General features: G+C 51.5%; 2 protein-coding genes across 2 annotated transcripts; both read left to right on the top strand.

Annotated features, from left to right (window-relative positions):
* Window positions 1-67: 67 nt before the first annotated feature.
* P168DRAFT_287460 (uncharacterized protein) lies at window positions 68-2643 on the top strand. The gene has a single exon (XM_024836581.1). It carries the CDS (start codon window positions 177-179, stop codon window positions 2454-2456), a length of 2280 nt encoding a protein of 759 aa, XP_024695530.1. The 5' UTR covers window positions 68-176; the 3' UTR covers window positions 2457-2643.
* Window positions 2644-6982: 4339 nt separating this feature from the next.
* On the top strand, window positions 6983-9729 carry farB1 (putative C6 transcription factor (Ctf1B); the record flags this gene model as incomplete). Its single annotated transcript, XM_024840836.1, has 2 exons — window positions 6983-7245; window positions 7341-9729. The coding sequence occupies 2 exons, from the start codon at window positions 6983-6985 to the stop codon at window positions 9727-9729; spliced, it is 2652 nt and encodes an 883-aa protein (XP_024695529.1).
* Window positions 9730-10868: the final 1139 nt, after the last annotated feature.

The following is a 10868-nucleotide window of genomic DNA, read 5'->3' as shown; positions in this document are numbered from 1 at the left end:
GTTTACATCCAAGGTCCATCCGGGCAACAGGCCAAAATAATCACCATCAACGTTTGCTGGGCCATATCACACCGGGACTTCTCGCATTTCCCCTGGTTTTCTTCTGTTACAAAGTGAATTTACTGATTGAGATTGATTGTTGGAATTGATATTTTCTGGTCTGCACCGTCCTGGCCATGCCAACGGTTCTCTCTCCTTTGGCGTCTTCGCGCCAGAACTCGCGGACGCAATCGCCGCGTGTCAGCGACCTGGGTGTGGAGAAGTCTGGGAACTACGAAGATGAAAATGGTACCTTCTCGAGTCCGAAGAAGGCGGTTGACGATTACACCAACGCGAACGATCAAATGAGCTACGACGCTACGTATGAGTCCGGAGCCGACCGAGAGCACATGGACGAGTCTGCGCACATCACGTCGAGCTCCCCCTCTATGTACGATGCCCCTGAGCGAGTGAGCGACTTTCAGCCTCTTCGGAACCGTCAGCTGTCGGCCGCTACTACTGAACTCTCTGCGACGCCGAGGAAGCGCTCTTATGAAATCTTGCCGGGGGATGTAGGGGTGGATGAGGATACGGATGATCGCCATAAGAAGGGAAAGGATGACTCTGAGATCAGTGTTTTTGCCGATGAGGAGTCTAGGGCTGCCAATGGGCAGGACTTCAACATGGGTAGGAAGGATATCGGGAGCAGTGTCTTGGAAGAGAAGCTTAATGAAGGGATGAGCTCCGTGCTCCAGGGGGATCATGACGAAGCCTCCGGGGAAAGGGGAAACACCGACCTACAGGAAAGAGACGACGCTCCAGATACCACAATGGACGACTCGTATGACGCTATGGAAGACACCCATCTCAGCACCTTTTCCGCCGTTCCAAATGTTGACATGACTTGTTTTGCGGACTTGAAGAGAAACTCGCCCATCAAAGGTGCACGTCCTCTCCCTAAGAGTCCTAGCAAAGTCGACGACTTTAAGTGTTCTACTCCGCCGAGGAATTCGCCACGAAAAAGCACTCTCCTCGATTTCAGCTCCCCTGCTGCCTCGCCCACCCCCAGAAAGAGAGAGCCGAGAGATCTTGAACGGGGAAGTGGGACCCCAAATCTACTTGACCTCGCAGATCAGCACGATTTATTCCCGCGTAGGCGGTATAGCGTTCAGAAAGAACGGTATTCCCCGTCGCGGAGGTCACCATTGCGGACCGTCCGCGAGTCACTCCGGTCCCCTGCCAAGATCTCGTTGCTCGACTTTGACATTCCCGCCGCCCCGACGCCCCGATCGATTCCGACGGTGACGCCTCGCGAGTTGGAGTCCCTGAAGTCGGGGTTCATGTCCGAGATTTCGTCCCTCAAGGCCACCCTCAGCGGCAAGGAAGCAGAGGTAGCCAGCCTGAAGCAGGCCATTGCCGATGCCGAACGACGCGTCGGCGAAGCTTTGGAAGAAGTTCGCAACGAAGCTGCCCGCAAGGAGGCGCTAGAGATTGACCAGGCTGAGTGGCAGCGACGGGGCCAAGAGATGGAGGACGTTCTCCGGACCGTCCGGGCAGAGATCGTCGAGGGCGAACAAGAGAAGGAGAGACTGCTCCAGAGGGTGGAAGAAGCGGAGAAGAGCAGAGACCAGCTCGAGAGCCGAGTGGTTGAGATTGAGACGCAGCTGACTGCCGCCCGCAGATCCGCACCCAGCGATGTGGGCAGCTCTGAACGCAGCCGAACCGCGGAGGAGACTGCCAACGAGGTGCAGGATGCTGTCGAAAAGGTGGCCCGGGAGCTCCACACGCTGTACAAGAGCAAACACGAGACCAAGGTTGCCGCCTTGAAGAAGAGCTACGAGGCACGCTGGGAGAAGCGGGTGCGCGATGCGGAGAAGAAGTTCAAGACTGCCACGGAAGAAAATGAGCGCTTGAAGGTCGAGCGCGATCACGCGATGTCCGAGGCTGCGCGACCCGACTCCAGCTTGCTTGTCCACGAGAAGGACGAGCACGAGGCTGACAAGCGAGTGCTCGAGGCGCAGATCAAGGGACTCCAGCAAGAAATGGCAGCGCTCAAGGACGACGGGGAGCGGGTGCGCATGGAGTTGAAGATGGAGCGGGCGGAGAAGGGCGAACTGGTGGCAGCCGTGGACGAATGGCTCTTGATCCAAGCGCAGCAACAGCAACCTCCCGCCCCGAGCGAGACCCAATCCCCTCCTCCCTCGCGCGAGGTCGAATCCCCCGAGCCCGCCGAGAGCGAACCTGCCGTGGAGGCGCCTCGACGGAGTGTCAGTGTCAGCCGCGGGGGACCCAGCGGGATCCGACTCCCCAGCACGGGAGTCACCCCGGGAGGGGAGAAGAGGGTGCCGAACAAGATCCCCACCCCGGGCAACCGACACGCCCGTGGGAATAGCGGCGGCAAGTCGGGGATTGCGGTGTTTACGCCGGGACGGGCGGGCATTATGGGGTCGATCGAGCGCATGGGACGTGGGGCTTGAGGGAGAGGATTCGACGATGAACGTTTTGTGATGATTTGATGTTTTCATGTTCCCATGGCGTTTTCTTCTTGACGGTCTACGTTATATTTTACTCTTGTTTTTTTCATATTGTTTTGTTCAGGAGGACGGTATACCAAACCGCCATTCCATCCATTATTCTATTAAGATATCCTGCAACCGTGATTCATCCTATCATTCTCCAGAACATTGCTCTTCAACTTTCCTCTCCTGGTATCAGTGGATACTAATACATAAACATAAACGTATGAGAAACCAACCACCCCGTATTGGCCAGCCACACAACAACCGTGCGAGAAAAGTAACCGATCTATTTCCATTTCTGTCCTTGTCTTGTCTTCAACATGACCTAACAAGGAGGAGAGGAGGGGCAAGGGGGGGAAAATAAAAGATCGGGTTACCGCCGATGGGCAGCCTCCTTGACATCGGACCGTAGTCTCCGTGCTGCCCCCCTCTTCCCTCCCCCGCACGCTCAGATGTCCGGCAGTGGGAAGGATCTGGGATCTTGCGGGGTTTATTGATTGATGGTGGTAAAATGGTAATCAATTCAGCGGCTAGTCATGCTGGCTGCTAGTGATAATGCGTGGACCTGCCTTTTTGTCTTGGTTTCTTAGGGGGATGTATTATTGTAGTTGTATAGTACTTGGACTTGAGACTGGTTGTATAGTCTGTATCTGTTGAGGTATCTGAGTACTCCTGGTAGTAGGTACTAGGTAGTATAGCTATCTGTTCTCTAACCTATGCTGCCCCAGATACAATACGACAGACACAAACCCATTGACTAATTGATTGACTCGTATACCCCGTACTCCGCATTCCGTCCAGAGACAGAGACAGTAAAGTCAAGTCCAGGCTCAACGCCAAGAAACCCAGGATCGATCCGGGGCCGTCCGGGGAGGCATTTTCGGGGGTGGGAAATGGAATTGCTACTAACCTGACTCAAATCCCTCTTATTGAGAGGATATAATATCGTGGGAAAAGAATCCATCTGGACTGGGTCTATTATGTACGTACGACAGTCTGGATGTGCCAAGCTAGGCCCACTGCAGTATCCGTCTTTACGGTCCTGATTGGATCTTGTTTGCAGGTTCTGCTTGGTGGGTTGGGTGCTGTTTGTCATGGTTTCCTTTGGAGGGTTTGTTCATTTTTTGCATTGGTTGATTGAGTGATTGATTGATTGAGTGGTTTACTTTTGATTATCTATCTTTCAATTGCTTTCCTTCCATTGTTGATTGTTTGATTATTCTCCCTGGTGATATCCAACACAAGGAAGTTACTCCGATACCGGAGTGGACCACAGCAGAAAAGATCCAAGTCCAGGACCCATGACGACATCTTGCATGTCCACCAGCACTATTGAGTAATTTACGGGGTAGCATTCAATTTTCTACGGATACATTTTCTGTGGTCTGGTTCTGATTTAATTTTAATTTGATGTTGGGGACGATCTTCAAAGTTTCAAATCCTCCGGTTTTCGCCAGTATCACGAGCTAGCCTGAGGTACGAATCTGGACCGCTCCCTTTTACTTCCCGGTCGTCTTATTGGGTTGATCGGGTGTCGTGTGCACTGGCCAGCTATCCCGATGCTTTGGGGTCTGCGCTGAGCTGCTGGATTGGGGAAGTTCTTCCGTTGTCGGCACTTTTTAGTATGCAAGGTTGTCTGGATGGAATGCTCACATGGACGGATTCTTGATTTCTTGACTTGATCATTATTTGATTATGTATTGGTGTATTTATTGATTATTCTTCAATTCATATCTAATGCATCCAGCATAAATATTTGCATACAATGTTTGTGTGATGCGATGATCACGATGATTAAAAAAGCTGAATACTAATTAATTATCATCCATCGCTAAATTATAAAGAGATGATCAGAAAAGCTGAATACTATTAATTATCATCCATCGCTAAATTATAAAGAGTAAAAACTCCACCGATCCACACCATTTCCTCCTGAGCTTCCAAAAGAAAAATAACCCGGGGGAGGCTACTGTGGCGGTTTGACATAAACAAACCAACAAGGACGGAGTGGAAGTGGAAGTGGAAGCGGGTGCAGGCGGTCCGATGCCGTCGGCGAAAAAAATGACTCTCGCTCTCCTGCCGATGAGCCGCGGGGAAGCCAGGGCTTCCGCAGCAAGCCGCTATGGATCACGATGGAAAGAAATCGATCTGCTTTCGATTCCACGCACTACTGTCTTGACTGTGGACTCCATCAATGATCAAAATAAAAAAAGATGGGAAAAATCAATCGGTCACAAGGACAGTGATGGTCCAGATGTAGCGGATTAATTGGAAGATACTTATGGATCTTCTGGCCCATCCGCACCGCTCTGGTCCGACCATGTCAGTTAGTCGGTCAATTCGCAGCCCGTACTCGTAGTCTTCAGGTCTAACGGGTTGCCGGTCTGTTATTATTCTGATTAGTCTTGAAAAAGAAGGACTCAGGAAGCAGGAATTTGAACTGGCGGTCATGACGATCGTTCGGATTCTCTGCCTACCTGGTTGCCTCTTCCGCTCTAGTTGATGGCGCTACTGGATGGTCCGTTATTATCCACGACCAGCCGCTTTATTTCTAGAAGTAATACATAACCACAGATATCGAAAGTAATCATAAAGATGACTGTACTATAAACTGGAAGGACAGGGTTCATCCTGATCGATGTTCGTACCTTTCTTAGGACACTCGGTAGGTGTAGTATTAGTATGGACTGCGGACCTCGGTTCATGCAGGCAGATGAGTAAGCTCTTTCCCCGTTGATTGTCAACCCCGGGAGTTATGGCAAGCCAGGTCGATCAATGTTGAACCTGTTGAACGAGTAGCCACATTAGCCACCGCTTTCACTGAATCGTCATATTTTTCATTTTCAATTTATCAATTGACAATATTTATGGTGTACTGATTATATTATATTAGTTTTTTTCAATAATATTTGAGAAAAAGGAAAGGGGAATTAAAAAGAACAGACACCCAAAATTCTCCAGGTGAAAACTTCCATCCACCCACCCACTAAACCCCCATGGGAAATCTCAACCTGGAACTGACTACACTAGGGTGGACGGGTCTTTCCTTAAATGACGCAAATGAAGGTTTTCCTCCACAGCACAGTCAACTGCAGGATTCCATTCTATCATTTCCTGACTAAGATTATACATTATTCCCAAACAGGTTAAAAGGTACACGACGACACCATATCTCATTGGATAGAGAGGGTTAGTGGCGGCGTGCCAGTAACGTGACCGGGCCGAGATAGTTGAACGCCGTCCCTGTGACTAACTGGACTAAACTACCCCGTGGATGGAGTGGGGCCGTCCATGATTCTTGTTATTATATCACTGTTATTATCTTCCCACAGAATCCAGAGTGGATCTAAAGAGAGACCAAAAACCTATCAGTATTACTCTCTGGACCCGGCACGTGGAGTCGGTATTGTAAACCGCGGTCTGCAACTGGTTCAGTTTGGTCCGTTGCCGACCCGCCGAACTTGGACCTTAGCATGGACGGAGGATTATACCTATTATCCCTCAGTCTTCTGTATCATGGATCTCGATGCATTCTAACCTCAATCGTCCTAGAGCGAGGAGAACCCAAATCGGCCGGGGTACCTTATCAACACTATGTATCTACCTGGAATCTTCTTAAAAAAAAATCAAAAGAATAGAAACCAAAAGGAAAGAAAAATACAACAAAAAATAATATAATAATGAATAAGATAATACCCCACTAATCCTCCAACACAGTTTAGCGTCAACCACTCCCTCCCCATGGCTGGCATTCCAACTCTTCCAATGAAATCTCCCTTCCAGACCCGGTATGGCGTCCCCTGTGACTTTTGATCGCTATTTGATTGATTGAATCATTTTCTGGACTTCCTGAACGGAGTTGGTTCTGCTTGGTCTGGGGGAGGCAACATTTGCGAGTGGATCTGGGGGCTCATCATTATCCCCAACGCCCACACCTCCTCCCTCACTCCTGTTCCTTGACCGACTACGTACTAGTACCTACTTAAACACTGGTTCTCCCCCGGCCCCCAGACCTGCCCTTGATTTTCGTCCTTTGGACGGGGTATAAAAAAATCATTCTTTAAAAAAATATATTAAAAAAAAATTAAGGAACATTTTGAATTCTCAAGGGTGCACACCAAAAGATAAAAAGGAAAGGAATTTCACGACACACGTCCACCAACGACATTCACCAGACACAAAAAAAAAAAAAAAAAAGAACGTGGTGCTCCATGATATCTGCACATTAAACACGAATTATAATCCAGACACATCTCCACTCTTCCTTGTCGCAAGCACATCACTTTGACTTGACTTTCTTGGATCCTTCCTCTTACATCTTTTTAACTTCATATTCCTCTTACCTTCCACGGTCCTCATCTATATCATATTTTTCCCCCTCACCCTTTAACTAGGCGATCTCGATATACTCCGACATCAACTGCCTCCTTGATTTCACAAATCACACACGCATGAGCTTGGTCTACGGACATTCGCGTTGAACGATGACTACACTTGCGCCAACGACGGCGTCACCACCGTCGCCGTCTGCGAACCACTCGGTAGACACCGACGCGAAGGGGAAACGCAAGGCCTCGACAGCCGGCATCTCGGCCAACTCCCGACCTGTAAAACGGCGGGCGTCCAAGGCGTGCTGTTGTTGCCGCGCGCGGAAAGTCCGCTGTGATGTGGTCGAAAATGGCTCCCCCTGCACGAACTGCCGGCTGGATCAGGTAGAATGTGTGGTGACGGAGAGCAAGAGAAGAAAGTTCGTTTGCCCTCCATTACCACCGCAATGCAATCAGAAAAAAAGAAAAAAAGGCAAGTGAGATCTTGATGGCTAACATGGGTGCCATTGTATAGGAAGTCACGTGTTGAAGTGGACGGCGTCAATATGGGCCAACATCAACATTCCCAATCACCCGTCGACCTCCCCGATGACAGCAGCGTTCACCTTCTGAGAAGGCTCAGCGAATGCAATGGTCTCCCAGATCTCACCCCGGCATCTCCATCCCTGCGATCCGTCGACTTGGATCAAGGGCAACACATGCCTCATCTTCTCTATCAAAATCAGACCAGTAGGATCCCATCGAGCGATCGGTTTCGCCGACATATGGCGCCCAACCCAGCTGTTCCGGCCACTATGCCGCTGCACCATGTCACCTCGCAGATCCAGCAATTACTTGACCCGTCCTTTGGCAATCCCCAATCGGGCGGCGTCATCCTTCCCGATTATATCCGCGGTCTCCCCCCGCGGTTGCAAAAGGAAGACATTGATTACCTCGCCATGAAAGGTGCTCTGACGGTGCCGGATGTGGGACTGCGCAACGAGCTGTTGAAGGCCTACATCCACTATGTGCATACGTACATGCCCCTGCTCGACCTCGAGGATTTCCTACAGACGATAGCCCAGAATGATGGCATTCGTCGAATGAGTCTCCTCCTCTTTCAGGCGGTCATGTTTGCGGGGACCGCGTTTGTCGACCTGAGGCATCTCCAGGCCGCCGGGTACGGCTCCCGAAAATCGGCCCGCAAGGCCTTTTTCCAGCGCGCACGCCTGCTGTATGACTTCGACTACGAAGTCGACCGCATTTCGCTCGTCCAGTCGCTCTTGCTGATGACCTATTGGTACGAGACCCCTGACGACCAGAAGGATACCTGGCACTGGATGGGCGTCAGCTTGTCCCTGGCCCATACCATCGGCCTGCACCGCGACCCCGCCAACTCGCGCATGGATGCCCGCCGCCAGCGCATGTGGAAACGCATCTGGTGGAGCACCTACACGCGTGATCGTCTGATCGCGCTGGGCATGCGCCGCCCCATGCGCGTCAAGGACGACGACTGTGACGTCCCCATGCTGACCCTGGACGATTTCGAGTTCCAACCGTTCTCGCCCGAGGTCGTGAGCATGGTGGGCGATTCGGAGGTTCTTCAGAGTACGAGTCATCAGAAGGAGCTCGCGCTGATGTTCATTGAGAAGGCGAAGCTGTGTCTCTGCGTCAGTCACGTCCTATCCGCCCAGTATTCGGTCTTGAGCCACAAATTCGGCGGTACGATGGAGACGACCATGATGCTGGTCCCCAAGAAGTCGGCCGCGGAGACGTTCGAGGTTCGCCGGTGCGACCAGGAGCTAGAAGACTGGCTGGCCAATCTTCCTGCTGAAATCCGGTATATGCCGGCCGCGCCCGCGAAACTCAGCGAGGCGCAGGAAGTCCTGCACTCGCACCGGGCCCTGCTCAAGATGGTGTACTTGACGACGTCCAGCGCGCTCCACCGTCCGCAGGTGCTCCCGGCGATCCCGTTCCCCTCGATGGACACGGAGCTGCAGGATATCTCCCGGAACAAGGTCCGCTTCGCCGCGGTCGAGATCACCAACATCGCCCAGGACCTCCACCGACTGGACCTGACCCGATACTTCCCGACCACGGGCGTCACCGTGCTTCTCCCCGCCGTCATCATCCACCTCCTCGACATCAAATCCAGCGATCCCAACATCCGCATGACGAGCCTTCAGCGCTTCTACCAGTGCATGCGCATCCTCCAGCGCCTGCGCGAAATCTACGCCTCCGCCGACTTTGCCACCTCTTTCCTGGAGGCTGCCATCCGCAAGGCCGGCATCCAACTCACCGTCTCGCCCCAGGATATGCAGGCGCGCGCGAGCCACCACCCCGATCCGCGGTCGCGCCTCAGCACCCTCACCCCACCCCCCGACTCCCTCGCCCAGAAGATCCCGGACCTCACCTATCCCAAACCCACGGGTACCGGTGTTGCCGGCCGCCTCGCGGAAGATGGCCCTGCGGCCTTGTTCGCCTCCACACCGCCCCCGTCCGACGGCAGCGAAAACGGAAGCACCAACAACCTCAACCACGGCTACCACCAAGACGCCCTGAGCATCCCCAACCTGGACTCCGAACTGAGCCTCAGCGAACTCATGGACCTGGCCAACGACGCGGAGGTAACGCAGAACGACTTCGACGCGTTGATCAACTTCGACGACGCTGGCGCCGACTTCTTCTCGGCCGACGACCACCAGGGCAACAACCCCAACACCAAGGGATTGAACGGGTTCGGACTGGCATCTATGAACAACGTCCCCGGCATGATGGGCTTCGACCCGGAGACCAACCACAAGACGCCATTGGGAGGTGACCGCCCGGCGTCGACATTAGGCGTCGCCAGCGAAGCCCCACCGCAGCCTGAAGCGAACGGCCTCACCACCGACCTGGACACCGATCTGGGACTCAACCTGTAACGCCCTGAAAGCCACGATTTTCATGCCATCTTCTTTTTTTTTTTTTTTTTTTCTACATTTCTTGTGACACTACATTATATCATATTGTATTACCAGGCGACTGTTATACTTTTTTTCTATTTTTTTATTTTTCATTTTCATCTCACTTTATTCCATTGCAAACAGCAATCGCGAATCCATTTGGATGGCGAAAAGAAAAAAAGGGCAAGGGCATGAATTAGGAATCTTTTATGACTTTGCTTTGTTTTGTACATTTTTTTGTGTTGTTATTTTCTGGGATGGCCTATTCTCTGTTAATATCTAACTGGATAGTTAGTTAACGGGCAACGGCGGTCATGTATATAGATGGTATGGTGGTATCACCAAAAAAAGGAATCAATCATGAGATGAAGAATATGAACGACTTTATATATGACTTTCTCCCCCATCTGTAATCACCCTGAAAGGAGAGAGGAATGGTATAGAAGAAATGGATAAACGGATGGAGTGTGTATATTCTATGGCAAGGTGACGGGAATGGCAGAGCCAGGTCCTTCTTTTGAGAGAGAGAGAGAGAGAGAGAGAATACTTGCACACCGCACACTGCGGCGTCTTTTAGTCACCTGCAACTGACAATCAATGATTGGATGGTTGTAGGAGATTGCAGCAGCTGCAGTCAGCGTTGTTGAACAGCCAGCGTCAACGTCGATGCGGTTGTTTTCGAAAGGCTCTGCTCGTAGGTCGCTTACTATGGAAGCACGAGCGTTGTGATCTAGAGTTTAGCAAATTCTGCCATCGTTGATGATGTTTGCGATAGGTTCAGATGGCCAACAGGAGGAATAGGCTGCTATATCGACAGTCATTGGGTGACTTCTGAGGCTTTTCCTTTCCAGCTAGGCGAAGGTCAATCAAGCATCTTAACCGTTGCTCTCCAAGCCATGGAAGCTGATTGATGAGGGGCGGTACTTTGTTTGCATAATATAACCGAGCACGAGGACAGCACGAGGACAGACGAGGACAAATGTAGTGGATAGCCTTGCTAGTAAACACTAAGAGAAACAGCTAAGCAAGTGGATGTTTGTTTTGGACAGGGGGGAAACGCCTTGGCTTAACGTGAGTCGACTGGTCCTCCTTCTCTCCCCTCTTGTCTTCCTCTGTCT

This window comes from Aspergillus campestris (assembly GCF_002847485.1).
Source record: "Aspergillus campestris IBT 28561 chromosome Unknown P168scaffold_2, whole genome shotgun sequence".
NCBI lineage: Eukaryota > Fungi > Ascomycota > Eurotiomycetes > Eurotiales > Aspergillaceae > Aspergillus > Aspergillus campestris.
Note: the sequence above shows the minus strand (reverse complement) of the source record. Positions and strands in the feature narration are given on the sequence as shown.